The sequence below is a fragment of the Carya illinoinensis genome, chromosome 8 (genome assembly GCF_018687715.1).
Source record: "Carya illinoinensis cultivar Pawnee chromosome 8, C.illinoinensisPawnee_v1, whole genome shotgun sequence".
Taxonomy (NCBI): domain Eukaryota; kingdom Viridiplantae; phylum Streptophyta; class Magnoliopsida; order Fagales; family Juglandaceae; genus Carya; species Carya illinoinensis.
Window position 1 is genome coordinate 9,006,745 of NC_056759.1, and position 20,673 is coordinate 9,027,417.

Here is a 20,673-nt window from a genome sequence, read left to right on the forward strand (position 1 = left end):
TCAGTTAAGAATTCTTACACTTGTCTTCTAAGGAATCTCTAGTTGAGAAATGCCAGAGTCACGAAAATATTTTATAAATGTAACGTTACAAATTAAAGTTATTTAATTTATTACATTACATCTATTTTATAATAAAAATAATTTTATAATATGATATATCACATCAAATCATATTAATTTATAAGTTCTCTAACTAAATCATTTCTCAATATCTATTATTTTTTGTCTTCCACTTAAAAAACAAACTTTCACACAAATAGTGTGGCTAGGGATATCATTAAGAGCCATTTAGTTTCAAAGATGAGATGTCATCTGTTACGGAAAGATATTATTTCATCCAAATATTTATTTTAAAATTATTTTTTATTATAAAATCATTTCATCTTATCTCATTTCTTAATTCAAATACATAATTTTTAAAAATTATATCATCTCATCTCGGCTCAATAATCTCATTATTATTCACAACTTATCTTATTTCATCACACAATCCGAATGAGTATTAAAAAGAGTCTTATAAATATATTATTCTTTACTTTTATATAGCTTTGGCAGTTATTACCACTATTGCCTGTGCCATGTTTTCACAACTTTGGTATAAAACCATAGTGCATGCTGCATGGAATGGCTCCTCATATCAGTTTTTTATTTATTAAAGTTCGTTCAGATCTTGGGATTACATGACAGAAGGATTAACCCATAAACAATAGTTCTTTCCGGTTAAAGTTCCGGAACTTGTCGGAATATGCCAACCGCCAAAGTGCAATAACTAAAAATAACAATAATACAAAAATTCATCATGCATTAGGGGAAAAAAAAGGTTTTAATCTCGATTACATCTGAAAATTTGGAAGATGGCAAATGAAAAGGGTGGGTAGTGCCGTCATTTAGAGCAATTGGGTTGGTCGAGTACATAAAGAAGCAAACTTTTTTCATTAAATAATAATTATTTTTTAAAACATTTTTCTATATTATTAAATATTATATATTCTAATTAAAAGACTAAGCACTAAAGATATCATTGAATAAATACTTGCGTTCATCCTCTTTATAAGATTCTCCATTCAATATATTATGTATATTATAATCTCTTTTCTTTGTCTCGACCTAAATAATAACTATTATTTATTGATTAGCCTTTAATTTTTTTTCTTTCGACCGTCAAAAAAAGTGAAAAAATAACATGGATGGACCACCCAAGTACGATAAATAGGGCAATTAAATGGCCGTCACGTGTATGTATACAGTACATTCATGAGTATAATATTATTAAGAATGATCAGTAAAATTTTAAATTTTTATATAATCTTTTTATGATTAGAATACTTGCTTATTGTTACGGTGGATCTAATCCTCAAGAGGCATCATACATAATAAGATTTGTAAGAACGTATGAATAGCTTGTGTGCCCACTCTTACACTCATTATGAGACATGCATGCCTAATCTAACCTAACCCGACCAAACCCACAATGCCATTGCCAATTGGCTTTATATATATATATATATATATATATATATATATATATATATATATATATATATATATCCCACCCAATTCACATGGTTTGATTCCATTATCTCAGACCCAATCCGGATGGGGACTATGGAGGAGTTCGGGAGAAGGAAACCCAATAAATTACTCTACAACTTACAATTTAATCCAACAAATTACAGTTTATGAAAATGGCTATAGCCATAAAAAGTTTCTATAAAAATAAATATATAAATTAATATAACCTCATAATAAAAATAATTTTATAATTTAACGTATAATTTCAAACTATATCCATTTATAAATTTACTTATATGAAATATCTTTTTTTTCTTATTATTCACTGGATTGCAATATGCAAAAAAAGGTGGGGGTGTAAAATGGACTCACTCCAATGAGAAAAATAAATTTGACTTGATTTGAGCTATTTGAATTTTAAAAAAAATCTAATTACAAGCATAATTATATATTAATATATACATCAATCTATTGTGATTAGTCAAAAAATAGATTTTATTGAAAACAGAACTAATTAAAATTTTAAGTATAAAGAAATCAGTATTGATACGTAAATTAGTATGTAATTTTATTTATATGTAATAAAACTCTTTAAATTTTATATTCTATAGGTACGAATTATCAATAAGAGAAGGGGAAAAAAATGCAATAGTTAGGAGCTTACGAGGGCGTTATTGCCTTATTAAATTATAATTAAAAAAATACATAAAAAGTGGAAATTGAACCCGACGTGAATCGAACACGCAACCTTCTGATCTGGAGTCAGACGCGCTACCATTGCGCCACGGATCCACAGCTGATAGTATTCTCCCAATATTTAGTATATATGCATTTTTTCGATGATTTCCAAATCCCTTGCCAGTTTCCGGCGAAGAACTCGTGGTGTGGGCCTGTGGGGTTGAATGAAGCTGTTCTGGATGACATTCAGATTTGTTCTCGATGGTGATCTTCAGAAACCCTAACCCTAAATCTCAATATGGAGCATTGTATTTATGAAATTTATTGAGAGACTTCAATTCCATTCCATTTCTTTCCAGGTAAGCATCCTAATTCCTTTCCTTTGCTTATGGTGTATCTGAATAGTAATGTTACTTAATGTTTATGATTTAATTAATATTTGTTATTTTCCAGCAAATTGTGGATACAAAGCAGTAAATTTGGGGTTCAAAGCATTCGAATTTAGCAACCGGAGTTTGGGCTAACTAGTGGTAGGCTTGCTTGGCCGTTGCCGACCAAAGACCCACCGGAAGTTTTGGCACTGACGACTGTTACCGGTTCGGCGAGTTGCGGGGGAAAGGACTAGAGTGACCGAAATGAGGCGGTCCTTAAGAGTGGAAGAATTGCCGTGGCTGTAAAAGGCCGGCTATTACCAACTTTCACGGCACGATCAACTCTTTCCTTCCCGTTGCTTTCGTGCTTACATTTTTTTCACTCTCTGTCTTTAATTATACATTGGAAACTAAAAACAAAAAGAATTCACACCACCCCCCCCCCCCCCCCCCCCCCCCCCCCCCCCAAAAATCAGACTTCACCATCATTTGTTATTAAATTAATGCTTAGAGATGAGATAAAATGTAAATAATAATAAAATAATTTGTAAATAATAGTAAAATAATTTAAATTAACATATTTATAGAGTTATAAAAAATGAGAGAAAAAATTAAATAAAAATATTATAAAATTAAAATCTTATTGAAATCTTATTTTTTTAATATTACTTTTATTTTAGAATTTAAAAAAATTGAATTATTTTTTATGTTTTATTTAAAATTCTGAAAAAGTTGTAATGAGTAGATAGTGATTAAATGAAAAAATTTAAAATTTAAAATTGAAAAGTGTTTGTATTTATAGTGTTTGAATATTAGGATGAGATAAGAGTATCTTGCTATCCAAACTAGACCTAGCTCATATGTTGCTTCTTCAAAAAGTGGCTGAAAAAATCTAAATTTTTAATGAACTGTAAGGATGTTGAGAAAAATACAATGGAGTTACTCTAGAGAATCTTAAAAGATCCTAATCCAATTTATAATACTAGCAACCCCCTTAATGAATGCAATGTTTTTTTATATAAGTAATTTTTATTAAAGATAATAGGTATAGTCCAAGTACACAGGCATAGTCCAAATACAGAGGTTGTGTACATAATACATGAGTAACACGTAACTAGGATTTTTATAACCAAAGTAAGAAAATCATAGACACTGAGACCATTAAAATCCATCACCACCGCCCAAAGGAGCAATGTTTTGAAGAAGAAAGATTTAAGCTCATTCATAAAACGATTAAATGTTACGTTTGAAAATATTGAGTGGGTTGTGACTAGTTGCTTGATTCCTTGTTGGTTCTTTCAGGGGAGATGATTAATGCATGTGTGCTATTAATGTTGGTAAATACAGTTGGTTCCAGAGATATGGATAATGCATGCGTATTCTCGGAAATTCTTGATACAATTGGGATTAGGACTTCTTCTTCGGAAAGTTTAGGGACATTTAGAGGTTTTGGTTATGTTCCTCTGAAGAATTAGGTATTGATTATTTTCTTCCACTGCTGATGAATAGATACAGTAGCTCTAATTTCACAATAGGTGTATGTATTTTGACTGTTTTTTGGTCATCAGTGTAATAAAGAGTATATACCAGAAGGAAGTTGAGGGACTACCGTCCTGGCTCTATAGCTGATCTTCTGATAGAAGAGGCAAGACATGTATGATGCTGATCTTTAACACCTTTGCTTTTCCCCTTAAGATTAATCTTTTTTTACTTTTGGATTTTAAAAGCTGGTTGTAGATATGTCCTAAGTTTCTAGTTATGACATCCTCTTTGGGCCAATAATGGGGTGCTTTCTTTTTTTTTTTGTTAATTCCGCTCAGTTCAAAGCCTTTCAAGTATGAAGAAAGAAGATCATTCAGAATTTTGCTACATACAAATACAGTCGCACACTAATCTGTGTACCAATACTGATTTATTCATATTTAAAATTTAAATTAACACTGTTTTCAATAAAATTTATTTTTTGACCAATCACATCATATTGATGCACAGATTAGTGTACAATTATACTTACAACTATATTTTTCCTTCAATAATCCATTGGAAAAAGTTGTGAAGAGCAAAGCAACCATTGAAGTGTGCAGGAAGGTTTATCGTTTAGACCCAGTAACTCAGACCCAAGAGCTACAAGCCATCCATCAGAGGAGGCGGCCATGAGCATACCAGCGAAAGAGACCAACAGTTTTCCTTAAAAGAAGGGAAATTGATGCCTCCTGATATTAAGATGAGATGAAATGAGATGAGATAAAAACATCTCTATATCCAAACAGGGGTAAATGCGTTTATTTTTCTCTTATAGAAAGTATTTGGAATAGAAAATTGTAGAAAATCCTAATTTCAACGATAAGCAACTGAGACCAGTGGAGATGGCTAAATATATCAACCTCTTGATTGAAAAGTTTCCAACAATTTACCATACAATAACCCAAAACTTTTTTTCAAGTTCTTTGAATTCGGACACTATTTTCATGCATAATGAAACCACAAGAAGAAAAAATTTAAGAACAGACAACGGATGACATCTTTAGTGACTGAAGCCTGACTGCCGACTAACTGCAAAATCTGTCTGAAGTATCCGATCACTCGCTCTTGGCAGCAGCAGCTTGGCTTGCGCCAACAGCAAACATCTCAGTAATGACTTCGAGTGGCATGCCTTTGGTTTCTGGAACCTTTAAGAAGATGAATATCCATGAGATGACACATACAACAGCATAAATACCAAAGATACCCTCAAGGCCTATTGAAGTGAGCAGAGTTGGCAATGAGTAGGTGATTATAATGTCTCCAATCCAGTACGCCAGGGCGCAGATTGCAATGCAGAGGCCACGAACTCTTGTGGGGAAGATCTCCGAGCACAGAATATTAGGAATTGGGCCATAGGCCATGACGAAGCAGCAGAAATAGACCACAACACAAGTGGTTGAGAATGCTGCATTGACAACTGTGCTTATTTCCACAAGCTGGGAAATTACTAGAATGATGAGAGTCACAATCAACACTGGAATTGTAGTGAGTAATAGTGTCCTGCAATAAGGGTAGTTCTAATCGTCAGAGAATAATTCATGAGAGGTACATACAATAACATTGATGCAGACAACAGTAAGATAAAAGATGTCGAACTTAATCAACCCACAGAGGAACAGGTGGTAAAGTAAAATCCAGGGGGAAAAAATCACCTTCTACCAGTAGTATCCATGAGCCTCATGCCTATAGCTATACAAGGAAGCATCAACAAGGTTGTGAATGCACTGATAAGGAACGATGCCGAATCTGTACTGAGCCCTAAGTCTGCAAGAAGTACTTCAACACCTGCATCTTCCAGAATTTGGGGAGTGTAGTAGAGAACACCATTTATTCCAGAAAACTGAACGTGTAGAGAAAAAAAAAATTTTGGTTATCAACTTCACCACACAAAGCATTATAAGAACTTGATTGACCAAAAACAGATTTTCATGCAAGGGAAACTGGTAGAAGATGACAAAATTAATTCTTTAGTCCATAACTGTAAAATATGAGAGCAATAAGACAAAAATGAGTTAGGACTGACAACCCCACGAGAAATCTAGTCCATAACTTATCACATCAAATAATCGTGAAAGAACTATCACTTCTTGAGAATGGTTTCCAAACAATAATTCTTTAGTTTTTTAAATTGACAAAAAAGAGAGTCTGGTATAGGAACACAATGGTTTATCCCCAGGGATTAAGAATGACTTAATTAAAAGCCTCTGTTCCTTCCAATATCCCATGAGTTGGAAACCACCATTTTCAATTAAAGATAACAAGGAAAGCTGGTCATGAAAGACAAAGATTTGATCTCAGAGGGAAAAAAAAAATGAAAACAACTTTAATACACATAGATGGGCTGGCCTCGTGCCATCTGGGTCACTGATTTTAGTTTGAGTGACCAGGAGCGTAGGTACTAAAGAAATCAAACTTAAGCAGCAGCAATGAACAACCGAGACCTGCAAAACAACTGAATTCCAAGCCAAAGTAATGCATGCTTAACTACTGGTTAGAGAGGACTGGTCCAAATTGGGCTTCTTAGACCAGTTTACAAACTGGAAAGCCACCATCCAAGACTTGACAGACTAGGTCACCACTTTCATTTTGAAATAAACTGGAGCAAATAAGAACAAAAATCAATGACATTTAACCATTTGCTACCTGCTGAAGTATCTGAATTCCAACTCCAACCATCAATGCCCGCCTAACCCCTGGCTGACGAAGAGCAGCCCAAGTTGGTCCTTTTGAAGCAGTTTCAGATGGATGAACCATTGCTGGTCCAACTGGATGCTGCTCCATAAGCTCTTTGGTATACAGAGCAGGCTGGCTTACTAGAGCAGCAGCCTGGATAAACTCACCATCTGCTGGAACATCTTCGCCAGTAAGTGAAACAAGGGACCCACGTCGGGTTCCAGGACCCGCATCCTGGTGCATATAAATCCTTTTAAACCCTCCTTCCTTCTTTCCATCCTCACCTATTCTCTCAGTCCATTTCCATGCCAACTGCCAGCCACCACCAATTCCTGTACTGCTAACTGCTTCCCCAGTCCCTTGCATGAGACTGCTATGGCGCCTCATGCTCAGAGCACTGCCATGGGATTGAGGGGGGACCATGTCTTTCTCCATGCTGGTTGTCTGACGAGAGATCAATGGACTATGCAGATTGTCATCAGAGTCTTCCCCAGCTGCGTCTGATGCATACTCCTCACCTTCCCTATGCTGGCTCTCTTCATCCCACTGTTCATTTTTAACATGAGGCTCAGCAGTGCTGAACATGCTGCCAAAATTAGGAAAAAGCATGCTTCGCATACTTCCTGTCTCAGGAAGCTTCTCATGCACACTGCCAAAGAGAGTCACAAGTGGGTCCATGAGTGGTATGCTTTGGTTCACCATGCTTCCCTGGCGAGAAGCAAGGCCAAGAGAACTCTGTCCAGCGACAGCAACAGGTTTGGCATCCCAGTAGAGACCTTCTTCAGCTCCATATAATCTAATTGTGTCTTTCTGAGCAGTTGGTTCCTGAGCATCATCAAGTTCATCTGCAGGTCCTATTATGTACTCTTCTATAGATGTTTCACCCCCAATTCCAAGACCTTCAACAAGCAAAGCCATCTCTCCTGTGGATCAACAATGCTTTAGCAAGATAAAAACATGAGTGAACAAAGAAAGATCAAAACAAGATTTAGTCAAAGAAAACCTCCACATGGAAGTAAAAGTTCTTATGTTCATATATTTAATTGCCAGAAGATGCACGAGAAGCAAGAATCTTTTGTTTTCTTCTTTTTTACCATTAATAAACATTACTGAGTCACAAGGGAAAAAAAAGATGAAAGGAGAAAGAAAGGAGGTTACTCAATTAAGAATGGCGCAAGCGACAATGGCATGTTGCTTGAAACAATGATTATCTTTGGACATGGTACAAGCACATGAGTTCATTTAAGATTGCTTCTTTGGATCAGAGCATGCATTAAACTTTCTTTTATTTAGCAAAGGAAAAATATAGTTGCAAGCACAATTGTGCACTAATCTGTGCACCAATGTGATGTGATTGGTCAAAAAGTAGATTTTATTGAAAACAGTGTTAATTTAAATTTTAACTATAAATAAATCAGTATTGGTACACAGATTAGTGCGCGACTGTGCTTGTATGTAGCAAAACTCTTTAGCAAATTATGTTTCTATGCTCCCACTCATTATCTATTTCCAGAAACTACAATTTATTAATATATAAGCCTTATATTTTGTTCCCAAACACTTTTTAGTACTGCATTGCCAAACAAAGCTGAAGCATATTTTGGAAAACAAAATACATTAAGCCAACTGATTTAAAAAATAAGACATATTTGCGTGTCTTGACTTTAAGGAGATTCTCTCACAAGAAGTTTGAAATATTTGCAACACATTCAAACATATTTCAAATTTAGATTCAAAATTATATAATAGAGTCATTATTATCCATCTACCTGCGATCAAAAACTCAAAAAAACTAGTCAACAGAGTTTCTTGTAGTCAAACAGCAACTATCACTCCATAAAAATTCAACTGTACTAAACAAGGACCCATTAGAAAAAAGAGAATCTTATTTACAAATTTTTACATCATAAATGTTGAAAGTAATATTTTGAAACTCCTTCAAAGCAAACAAAAATGAAATGTCTTACATTTTCAAACGAAAAATCAATTATCCATGAACTTGTAATATATATATATATATATATATTTATATAATTTGGGATAATAATGCACACCAATCAACATTTGAGTCAAGGAAACCAAATGGATCCACAGAGATAAGAAAAGAGGCCTCCAATTTCATATAATGAATTTGCATTAAAGAATGAACCTGAAATGTCTTCCCTGCCACGTAATCTCTTGAGAACCTTTTCTGCCTCAGTCATCTTTCCTTTACTCACAAGCCACCGGGGAGATTCAGGCAAGAAAAACACTGCTAGTGCAAAATATATAAGAGAGGGAATGGAAAGAATTCCAAGCATTAACCTCCAGCTGGGTGAGGTCATCAGTGACATCCCAAAAACCATACAATACGCCAAAAACATGCCCCCCGAACCAGTGAACTGTGGAAGTGTATTTAACAATCCCCTTATTTCTGGTGGGGCAGTCTCAGATATGTACACCGGGACAAGAGTAACCGCAAGACCAATTCCAAATCCATCTAAAAGCCTTGCTAAACATAGGACATAGACATTGGGTGACCAAAACATTACCAAACCACTTATGAAGTAGAACATTGATGATGTTATAAGCATTGGACGCCGGCCAACCCAATCTGATACGGATCCTGAGAATGTTGTAATACATGTGGCTCCAATAAGCGACATGGCCACAACAAGACCTTCTACAGTAGTTCCCAGGTCAAGGTCGTCCGTTATATAAACAATAGCCCCTGAAGATAAAGATACCATCACATAAAACTTAGCTTTCTAACACTTAGGCATTGAGATTAACATTCAGCGCCAAGTTTTATTTATTTATTTTTTTTTTTTTGGGGGGGGGGGGGGGGGGGGGGGGTGGGGGGGCAAAAAAAAAAAAAACAAAGCATGAGAAAAAAATGCCACGGTTGGAGACCATTAAACAGATTCAACTTTCGTAAATAAAAGATTCCAACAAGTTAAAGAAGGGTTACCAGCAATTGTAGCATTATCCCATCCTTGCAGAAGGTTGCCAATTGTAGCAGCAATAGCCACTAGCACAGCTCCGTTCATCTTCGAACCAATCGATCAAATTCCGAATCTAGAAGTAAACTGCGAGGAAAGGGAAATCCAGAGATTACACAAATTAAACAACCAACCATTCCCACCACTTAACCAGATCTAACACAATTATCAGTAACCCGCTCTTGGTGCAAGAAATAGCCAATGAGTTTGCATATTCCCTAGTCCCAGAAGTCGAAACCCACGAGCAGAGTACATTCACAACCACACATTAAATTAAAAATGCCAGCATACCCACATACCCATATCCATATTAACCATTCACCAAACAACCTATTTAAGAACACATTAGAACACCCATCAACATCAGCAAATCAATACACCAGAAAATTCAGATCTTTCGGAATCCTTACCTCTTCAAATCACATAGGGACAGGTCCGGCTAATGTGAGAGAGAAGAGAGACTGACAGAATGAGGGAATTTTAAAGTACCCAGGACTCAGAAGAAAAAGGGGTTATTTGGAAGAGAGGGAGGAGCAACCGTTAAAAGATCGGCTCTGCGCCTCTATAATCTTGATCTTTCCCTGTACCTAGGGAAAAGAAAAAAATTTCGATGTGAACAAACTGGCTTCTTGAATGGAATCTCTTTGTATATGGACAAATATGAGCCTGTTTCTAAACATCAATTTGCAGAGGAGATCAAATCAAGACAGGAAGAAGGGTGCCTGAGCAGCTCTGGCCAACAACCCTTCAAAGTCCTCTACACTCCTCTTTGATCCACTCCACCCGCTGCCTTGCTGCTCGCTTCTCGATAACACTTCTGGTGACACCCTCAAACCTCTACTAAAATATACGTTCAGAACTGGAAAGGATTATTTTTTATGGAATAACGATAAAACTTATGAACAAAAAATTCAAGAATATCAGCCAAGACTGAATAATAATACATATATACGTCAACAAATTATACACACACACACAGCTACCAGAGAGAGAGAGAGAGTCACTGTCACATGTGTGCGCCAGCAGTTGTGTCTGACTCTGCGAGCAAAACCTACTAATCTTAAGGCTTCCAACCGGTCCAAGCAATCAAGAACCGCCATGGTAGTTTTTTTTTTTTTTTACTTCTGAATTAAAAGTTACTGTACATAGTTTTGTAATACATAGGGTTGAACAGGAACCGACCAAACCAACCGTGAACCGATCAGACCAACAATTGGAGTATGGAACCGGCAAAGAACCGGTCGGCGGGCGAGACAAATTGAAGAGAAACCGACATCGGCGGTTCGGCGCAGGTTTGGCCCCCTGAGAAACCACTGAACCGACCGATTCGGTCTGTTTATTTTTTTTTTCAAATATATGAATATAAAACGGCGTCGTTTAGAGTATGTATGTTTTAAAAAAAATATAATAGAACGGCACCATTTGGCTTTTAAGCCAAACGGCGCTGTTTCAAAATGATTTCATAACCCCCCATCCCCTCTTCTTCTTTCCCGCACCTATTCTTCCTCTCTACGAGTCTGCAACTCGTTCATCACCCATGGCAGATGACAGCATTGGTATTTATTCTTCTTCCTCAGCTCCTCTTCCTTCACATAAGATGCCGACGGTAGACCGACCACCGCGTCGATACTAATTGAGACCGATATGATCGATTCTCCCTCCCCAAACACTCGGTTTCGGCCGGTTTAATAGGGACATTGAAGGATTCGGTGGTGTCTCGGTTCGGCGTCGAACCCATTGATGTACAGCCCTAGTAGTACACTGTATGACCCTTCTCCTCGGGAGGTATTCATAAATAAATGTATATAGTAATTTTTTATTAATAGATATCATTTTTTTAAAAATAATTGTATATACGCATAGAGAAGGATGGCTTCCACGGAATACGTCCCTATATACAGTAAACCTTCATCTAATCTTTTGGCTGCCAAACAAAACAACAATGTCTATTCTATGGCCAAAAAGCAACAACGTGAAAAGAAAATTCAAGGATTTGTACAGTTTCGAACTGCGTTAAAATGCAAAAACCTTTTTTTTCCCACGAGAAGGAACCAAAAGTCGGTCTATCTCGGAGCTGGGAGGGGAAGAACATCATAGATTCATAGCTGGCGTCTGTGGGCAGAAGATATTTAGTTGTGTCCACGACTTTTCAGCCACTTTGTCCAATGCTCAGCAACATAATTTTTAGGAGGTTGCTAGAGCCGCTGGAGCCACCGATAGGTAAATTTCTTTTTTTTTTTTTTTTTAAAATCATTTTTTAATATTTTTATAAATATAAAAAAATAATATTAAATAAAATTTTCTAAATCATTAAAAAAAAAAAAAAAGCCAGCAATGCCCCAACAGTGCCCCAAATGATAAGAATCGATGATATCCTATTCGTTTATCCCACTTCATTTTTTAAAATTTTTTTATGTAGGGATTAAAAAAACCTTATTTAAAAATATTATAAATTTTTTAATTTTTTAAAAATATTCAAAAGTGTTAAAAAATGATTTGAAAAAAATTTTCAAAAGTGTTTTTTATGTTTTACACTTTTGAATACTTTTTTCATATCTTTTTTTAACACTTAAATATTTTAAAAAAATAAAATTCACAATATTATTAAAAAATATTTTCTTAATTACTATATAAAAAAATTTTAAAAAAATAAACAAGATGCTTGAACGGGATACGGGATCCCTAGCATTGCCAAATTTCTAAACAAGAGTTAACTTTTGAAATTTTTTAATATAAAATAAATTTAACATCTTATATTAAATTATGATTAATTTATAAATTTATTTTTATAAAATTTTTATTTAAATATTTTTTTAGATCATGGGTCAATAAATAAATGCATAAATAAGAATAATAATAATATTATTATTATTCAAAAAAATAATTATAACCATAAATTATATCATTATTGTGTAATTATTTTATAAAAAATAAAATATGAGATTTATATAAAAATAATTAACTTTCTAATAATAAATTTTATTTTAGTTGTAATGATTACATTACGTTGATATATTTTATTATTATATACTAAATTATTATTATTATTATTATTATTATTAATTTCCTTTGATTCAACCAATCATCCATCCTATCCACTTCTCTCTCACTGCTTGTATATTTTTGGCAACTTTACTTGATTAGATTGGCTGGACAAGCTATGGTTAGAAAGTGGGACACCGCCTAAATTAATTTTTAAAATAAATAAAGAAAGAGTGATGTAAGGCTGCGGCAAGTAATGATAGTTGGACTTGTTGTCCAGTATAAATTTTATTATTTTATTATATTTTTTTAATATATTTAAATATTTTTTAAAAATAAAAATATATATCAATATATTAAAAATAATTTAATTAAAAAAATTAAATGTATAATTGATCAAAATAAAATTTAAAAAAAAAAAACAAACAAACAAACTCAAGTGGCATACGAAATGTTAGTTGAGTTCCAAGTGGGCTGCTGTGAGAAACAGCTTAGAGTCGGTTTATGTTGTTATTTTCATTTCATTTCTAGTTGTATTCTGCCACGTAGAGTCTAGGGGGAGTGTCGGTAGAGAAGGGTAGGGTTGTAGAAAGTGGGATTATTCTGGAATGTCTTTTGGTCTATAACAGTCCTTTTCATTGAATTTCATCGTCTTCCATTCATCACCATTTTGGCATTTTCTATCTCGATTTTCTTCTTGATATCCATTTTCAGTCTCTCTGCAAGTGGATTCACGACAGAAATTTTAGGCGATATTAAGTTGAGATAAAATGAATTAGAATAAAAATTTAAAATTAAATAAAATATTATTATATTATTATTTATTATTATAATTATTTTAAAATTTAAAAAAATTAAATTATATATTATATTTTATATAAAAATTTAAAACATATTATAAATAAATAAAATAAATTGAGATCACTCTTAGATCGAAACCGACCTTAATCGAATGGTATTCGAGTTCAAATATTTGATTGAATTGATTTGATATCACTCCCCTCCAAACAAAAAGACCGTTCAAATTAGGTTTGGAAGTTTTTTTAAATACAAAATTTTCATATTATCTTATTATTATAATTTATTAAATTTTTATATAAAATATAATAAATAATTTAACTTGTTTAAATTTTAATTTAATTTTTTTAAATATTAAAATAATATTATTATTCAAAAAATAATATTTTATTCAACTTTTAACTTTATTCTCAAATTAAAAATTCTCATGTGAACATCCAAACTAATAAGTGGCTCACAACTTGGACCTCAAGTGTCAAAAAAAAAAATTCATATATTTAAAATATTCTTAAATATTTTAAAAAATTAAATTAAATTAATGATATTAATAAAAAAATACTTATTCAATCACTAAAAAAAAAAAAAGAGTATGGAAAGAAATGATCCGTACGATCCCAAACATTTCTTGATCCATAACAACATTGTTAATGGATTATATATATGTAAATTATACTTTTGATGCATATAAGATGAACTTAAATTTTGACTATTTCATTTATATAAGTCTCCATATTAAAATAATTATTTTTTATTATATAACAATAAAATAATATAAGATGAATTTGATTTTAACTTTTCACATCAAATCTCCATATTAGATTATCTATTTATTAATTATATAATAATGAGTATTTAATAATTTAAAAAAATTATTTTTTAATTATTAATTTATTTTATTTTATTATATTTTACTATTCTAACTATTATATGTTAATTAATAATTATATTTTAATTAAATTATATAGATATTTATATATGTAGATAAAGAGAAGAGAGAGTATTATAAAAAAAGTAATAAAATAAGAATTTGATATATGTACAATATCTATCAAATTTGCTTTTAATTTTAGATAATCCACTGTGATGATTTTTTACGTCCCATAAGACATTTAAAGACCTTTTTTTATATTTGACTATTCCATTAACAATGATCTAACTACACCACAATTGGTATTCAATTTGAGCGGTACCATAGTCACCGATATCATCTTCAAAAAATGCATCCCGAACATACATTTCATTTTTTTTATTTTTATTTTGTTAAATATTTTTTTAATCATCATAAACATTTTTAAAAAAATAAAAAAATCACAACATCATTTAAAAAAATTTCTTAATCACTAAATAAAAAAAAAAAAAAAAATTCAGGACACGCAGTCGAGATGTCATTTCTGATTCAATTTCAGACAAGTGACAATACTGAAAATATAAACTCCAGCCTAAAAGTCAAAAACTCCATTCCCTTTCATAATTTCATTCTTATATCTCCCGCATTCCTTCTCTCTTTTTTATTTATAAAAAATAATTTTATTTTTAAACTGTTACGTAAAATATATTATTAAAAAAATCTATTTATTATCTTAATTTTTATAATTATATAATGTGATATTAAATAATATATTTATAAATAAAATATAATAAATAATCTCCAATCATATAATATTATATTATAAAATAATAAAAAGAAAATAAAAATTAAAATGATGAACAACACATTTATACTATTAACATCACTTAAATAATAAAATTTAATTTATAAAATTTATCTTTTAAATTAAATTATAACTTATAAATAATATATAATATAGAAGTTTTATAATAACAGTAATTATTTATAAAAGAAATACTGATACCCTAATGACTGATATACTATTTGTTTATTGTCCAATTTTTTTTATAAGACGTGATAGTTATAGTTTTGAATGTGTAAGTATTTATAATTATTTTTAAAAAAATAAATAAATATAAATTTATATAAAAAATAAATTTTTTAATAATAAATTTTATATTTTTAAAATAATTATATAATATTTATATATTTTACTCTAATCTTGCTTTTTTATTATTATTTATTTATTTATTTATCTAATCTATCTGTATCAATAAGATTTGACCATCGTGTTATAACTGTTTGGCCGCCATCTACAGGACAAACGTCGCATCAGATGAAAGGCGAATTGGCCTTACCTCGTCACGTCATTGCACTCCTTATTTATTTTTATTTTTAAATACACTCCGTAAAATTGCACTCATTTTTCAACGCCCATCTCAACTTTTTCAACTCTAGATATTTTAAGATGAATAATGTTACGTATAGTCATTTTTACATATTTTTTACGTACTCTACTGATATAATTGGCTGGATTAATTTTTTTTTAATACACAACCAATCATATCACTGGAGTGCACAAAAGAGTCTGCAAAAATGACTGTACATAAAATTTTTCTTTAAAAATCTTGTTTGGAATTGGATAACGATATGATTATACATTCTTTATTATTGTTTTATTATTTAATTATTTATTTATTTTTTTACTCTTTAAATCTGAATTAAAAATATCAAAATATAATATTCTTGTATTATTTAAAAATAAATAAATTCAATCAATCAATATAATTATATAATTTAATTAAAAATAAATTTAATTTTATAAAAATTGACATTAATTAATTTATTTTAGTATTTAGAAAAAAATAAATTCAATCAACTAATATTATCATATAATTTAATTAAAAATAAATTTAATTTTATAAAAATTGACATTAATTAATTTATTTTTACTTAAATTACATGATTACATTGATTGATTAAATTTATTTATTTTAGATTATACAAAAAATCATGTTCTAACATTTTTAATCCAGATTCAAAGAATAAATAAATAAATAGGTAGTAAATGAGTAATAAATAATAGGCAAGGGTATCATTATCCTTTAAAAATATAATTATTTTTAAATATTTTTATATTATTTTATTATTATTTATAAATGATATGATATATTCTTAACATTCAAACCGAAGCAGTTTGTATTGTCCCAAGTGACGAGTGATTCACATATGCCAAAACAGTCATTCATCCATTCTATAAACTATTAAACACCCGATCTACTTGATTTGAGATACCTAACAATCTGACTACTTGTTCTCTAATAAAAAAATGTCGTAACTTCTTTCTCTTCAAAAGATGCTGACTACTAACCGACGATATATACCAGGAAAGAGACATCCTTAAAAAGTTTTTTAACAAATAAATAAATAAAAAGAAAAAAAAAGGGTATTTGACTTATTAATTATATTAAAAGAAGGGGAAAAATCACATAAAAACTTTAAAAAAAGAAAAGAAAAGTCAGCACACGAATACACCAACATTATAGCCATAATTAAACAATACAAATAGCACCAAAAGAATTGATTTCATTTCATAAATTCACTATTTTTATCACAATATTATTTCTTATTGATTTATTCATAAAAAAAAATTAAAAAAACAAATTTACGGTTTGATACGAAAATTTAGATTATAAAATCAAAAAAAGAAAAAAAGAAAAAACCCTTAGAAGCCCATTGCAAAATTTGAACCCAAATAGGGAAGCCAGACCCGAAAAGGGTCCCAAATTTAGATGGCTCGGTGATGGTGGAGCAATGAATGGGCACCAAGAATTAGACACAGGAATGATGGGACCGATCGGTAACCAAATTGTACATAAATTCGGGCTGTCCTTTTAGAATAATGTTTTATGGTTGTGAAGTATTATATTTATTTTTCTTTTATTATTATAGATATAAATATTATCTATCTTTAACTTTATTTTTAAATTTAAATAAACTTTTTTTAAAATTATCTACATTGACTTATCTATATCTATAATTTTAAATAACTATGAACAATCATTATTCATTTTTAAAGATGTCATTTTTCTTCTTCAAACATTATTTTTATTATTTTTTCTTATCTAAATTATGAATTTGTATAAAATTAAACCACACATAGAGTATGTGTCGATTTTTCTATATTGCTGAATATATATAGTAGATTGAATTTATTGGACTTGAATATTGAATTTGACTTGAATTTATTGGACTATTTAGATTTTAAGAAAAAAAATATAATAATAATTTTTTATTATTTGATCAAAAAATATATAATTTAATGTAGGAATTTTTCTCCATCTTTAAAATCAATATTCAAAAGATATAATTTTAAAAATGGAAATACATAAACCATTATTAGTAGCCTTAGATGTGGGACCCACATGCCCCAAGTCTCACACTTGCCACGACCTCCTGTTGGGTCCCTCCCAATCTTCTTCTAACCAACCAGTGGTTGTTAAAGATTCATCAAGATTGATTTTTTTAAATATCCTTTTCTTTTTATAACTAATGCTAGGATCCATATTATAAACGGAATATTATTATTTTTAAGAATATGCTGGGCTCCTGCTGGGAGTTCCTGCTGTGTTTTTACTTCATGATTAAGTATTTTTTAATAATATTGTAAATTTTTTTAAAAATATTTAAAAATATAAAAAAATACATGAAATTTCTCTATCGGGAGCTCTAGATGTGAGGGTAGCACCACCCTATTTTTAATAATATTTTATTAATTAATAATAAAAATAATATTATTTTTAAAATTTATTTAAATTCTATTAGGCTTTGATGAGACTGAATTAAAAAAAAAATATGAAAATATCTTAACCTAAAAAATCTTAGAATTTTCTAAATAAACTTGCCGTTGTTGCAAAAGTAGGAAAGAGTGTAATACAAACAATAATATTAATTAACCAACAACTAAATTAGGGCCTTGAACTCTTGGTAATGAATATATTTATTTTTAATGTGTGTTCATAAAGACTTAGAGTCAGTAATCGCTAAAGCTATTTAGGGTTGTATGGTTTTTGGTTTTAGGTCCTCATAATGGAGAATCATCTTTTAGCTAAGGGAATCTGTATTGACTTGCAAGGATCAAAAGCAACAATGAGAGAGAGAAAGCATTTATGTGTGTAAGAAATCCTTTAAGATTTCAAGGAAGTAATCATGAGGGAGAGAGAGGAAATCTTGGCACTGCCACTTTCCATTCATGCATATAGAGGATCTTTGAGATTCCAAAATAGGCAATCATAAGGGTCGTGGGGAGTTAGGTCGTGCCGCTTGGCTCCCATGCAATGTCATTTAGAGTTCCAAGAAAGCAATCATGAGGAAGGGGGAAGCGTGGTGCTTGGTTTCGTGGTTTTCACTATATTTCACCACTTGACACCTATTCACTGTATTTTTTAGAGTTTCAAGAAAGTGGTAATGAGGAAGAGAGAGAGTGGTACTCGGTCTTAGCCAGATTTTGCCGCTTAGTGCGCATACATTGAATCATTTGAATTCCAAGGAGAAGGAAATAATGAGGGACAGGAAAGGACGCTTGGCAAGACAAAGAAAATAAGTAATTAAAAGATGTACAAATAAAGGAATATAACAAAATAATATTATTTTAATAAAATAAAGAAATAATTAAAAATAAAATATAAAAGATTTTTTTAAGATGAATAAAATCTATGAATTTTTTTTAAGAAATATGCTTTTTAGCTTTTTTTTTTTTTGTTTTAAAAAATAAGTATTTTTTAGTTAAATTAGAAGAAAATTTATAGAGAAGTTAGCAGGAATGCTCTTTGTTCAGAAAGAGATGATAAAGTTACCTGTGTTGCGGCTGTTGCCTGTGATTTGGTGCAGAAAATTCGAGCAGCTAGCCAACAATGCGAGGGTCTGTGGGGAAGACACGTACCCTAATAACACGAGCATTAGATCGGCCATCCCATTAATTATAGCTTAATTCATATTTTCTTTTAATCTTTTATCTATTTTATTCTAAACCGAATCTTGCGTTAGATTGTCTATTTAAATTCTGTATTATAATAATATAATATTATTTAATTTTAACTTTTATTATTTTTAAGAAAAATTTGGATCATATTTTATATATCTACCGGTTATATTTTATTGAATTCTCTTATATACAATCAAATTTATGTATTTTTATGTACTTTACTAATTTAATTAGTTAAAAAATTATTTTATATTAAAAAATAATACAATCAATCACATTAATATAATGTATAAAGAATATAAAAAAATAACTGTATATAAAATTTTTATTTTTCTTTTGAAACATAATAGTTATATCTTTCATTTTAATTAAATTATTATTTATTTATATTCTCAATAATTACTATTTACAAGTGAGAATGTAACTATAAATATCTAAAACTATAAGAAGTAGTTAATTTAATATTGTACAAACTTTTCTTGTAAGTTGTAAGCTGTACTGTTCGACAAGGTAGAATAAGATGACTTTTGTATGGATGAAGTCAAATTTATTGAACCCCTTTCAATTATTGTAGCTAAGGACTCGTTAGGTTATATATATGAAATGAGATAAAATAAAAAATATATAAATAATAGTAAAATAATTTGTAAATAATAGTAAAATATTTGAGTTAAGATTTTTATAAAGTTTTGATAAAAGAAAGAGAAAAATTTAAATAAAAAAATTTAAAGTTAAAAGATGGTTATAATATAATTTTATAATATTATTTTTATTTTAGGATTTGAAAAAGTTAAATTGTTTTTTGTATTTTATTTGGAAGTTTATAAAAGTTGTAATGATTAGATAATAATCAGATGAAAAAGTTAAAAATTTGAAGTTGAAAAATACTTGTATTTAAATGGTATTTAGATATTAAAATGAGATGCGATGATTTCAAATGTTTGTAAAACTAAACCAAACCTAGAAATTAGGATAACTTCATTTTGTCTATAAGTTAATATTGATTTGCATTAGCCATTTAATGGATCTCACTACATTTGGTTAAAGAGTAGTGTTATATATACCTATAATTTTATTTACAATACTCATTTTGTTAGTTTTTGTTTGAAATTAAAATTTTAAATTTTAAATTTTATAATTTTTATTATATCAATTACTGACATATGAAGAAGTAAGTTTTTTATAATTATTTTGTAAGTATATTTAAAATATTCCTTAACTAGCTAAATAAGTGCTTAAAGTAAGAATGAGGGTTCTTCCACTTTGCCAGGAGTAGGTGGCTCCTGCAATGCTATTACAGATGACTCTTCTAATTACCCATAATTTGTGTTATAACATGAT

General features: G+C 30.3%; 1 protein-coding gene and 1 non-coding gene across 2 annotated transcripts; both read right to left on the bottom strand.

Moving 5' to 3' along the window:
• Positions 1–2,232: 2,232 nt before the first annotated feature.
• TRNAW-CCA lies at positions 2,233–2,304 on the bottom strand. The gene has a single exon. It is a non-coding gene; the product is annotated as a tRNA-Trp (tRNA).
• A 2,624-nt stretch (positions 2,305–4,928) lies between these two features.
• On the bottom strand, positions 4,929–10,759 carry LOC122274783 (monosaccharide-sensing protein 2-like). Its single transcript, XM_043083818.1, has 6 exons — positions 10,150–10,759; positions 9,709–9,826; positions 8,908–9,468; positions 6,729–7,681; positions 5,738–5,925; positions 4,929–5,585 (listed from the first exon to the last, which is right to left on the bottom strand). The coding sequence occupies exons 2-6, from the start codon at positions 9,785–9,787 to the stop codon at positions 5,141–5,143; spliced, it is 2,226 nt and encodes a 741-aa protein (XP_042939752.1). The 5' UTR covers positions 9,788–9,826; positions 10,150–10,759; the 3' UTR covers positions 4,929–5,140.
• Positions 10,760–20,673: the final 9,914 nt, after the last annotated feature.

Coding starts and splice junctions, on each gene's coding strand:
- LOC122274783 (XM_043083818.1), bottom strand. CDS start 9,787: ATGAACGGAGCTGTGCTAGTGGCTATTGCTGCTACAATTGGCAACCTT. Junction 9,469..9,708: donor GGATAATGCTACAATTGCTG/GTAACCCTTCTT, acceptor CTTTATCTTCAG/GGGCTATTGTTTATATAACG. Junction 5,586..5,737: donor ATGGATACTACTGGTAGAAG/GTGATTTTTTCC, acceptor CCCTTATTGCAG/GACACTATTACTCACTACAA.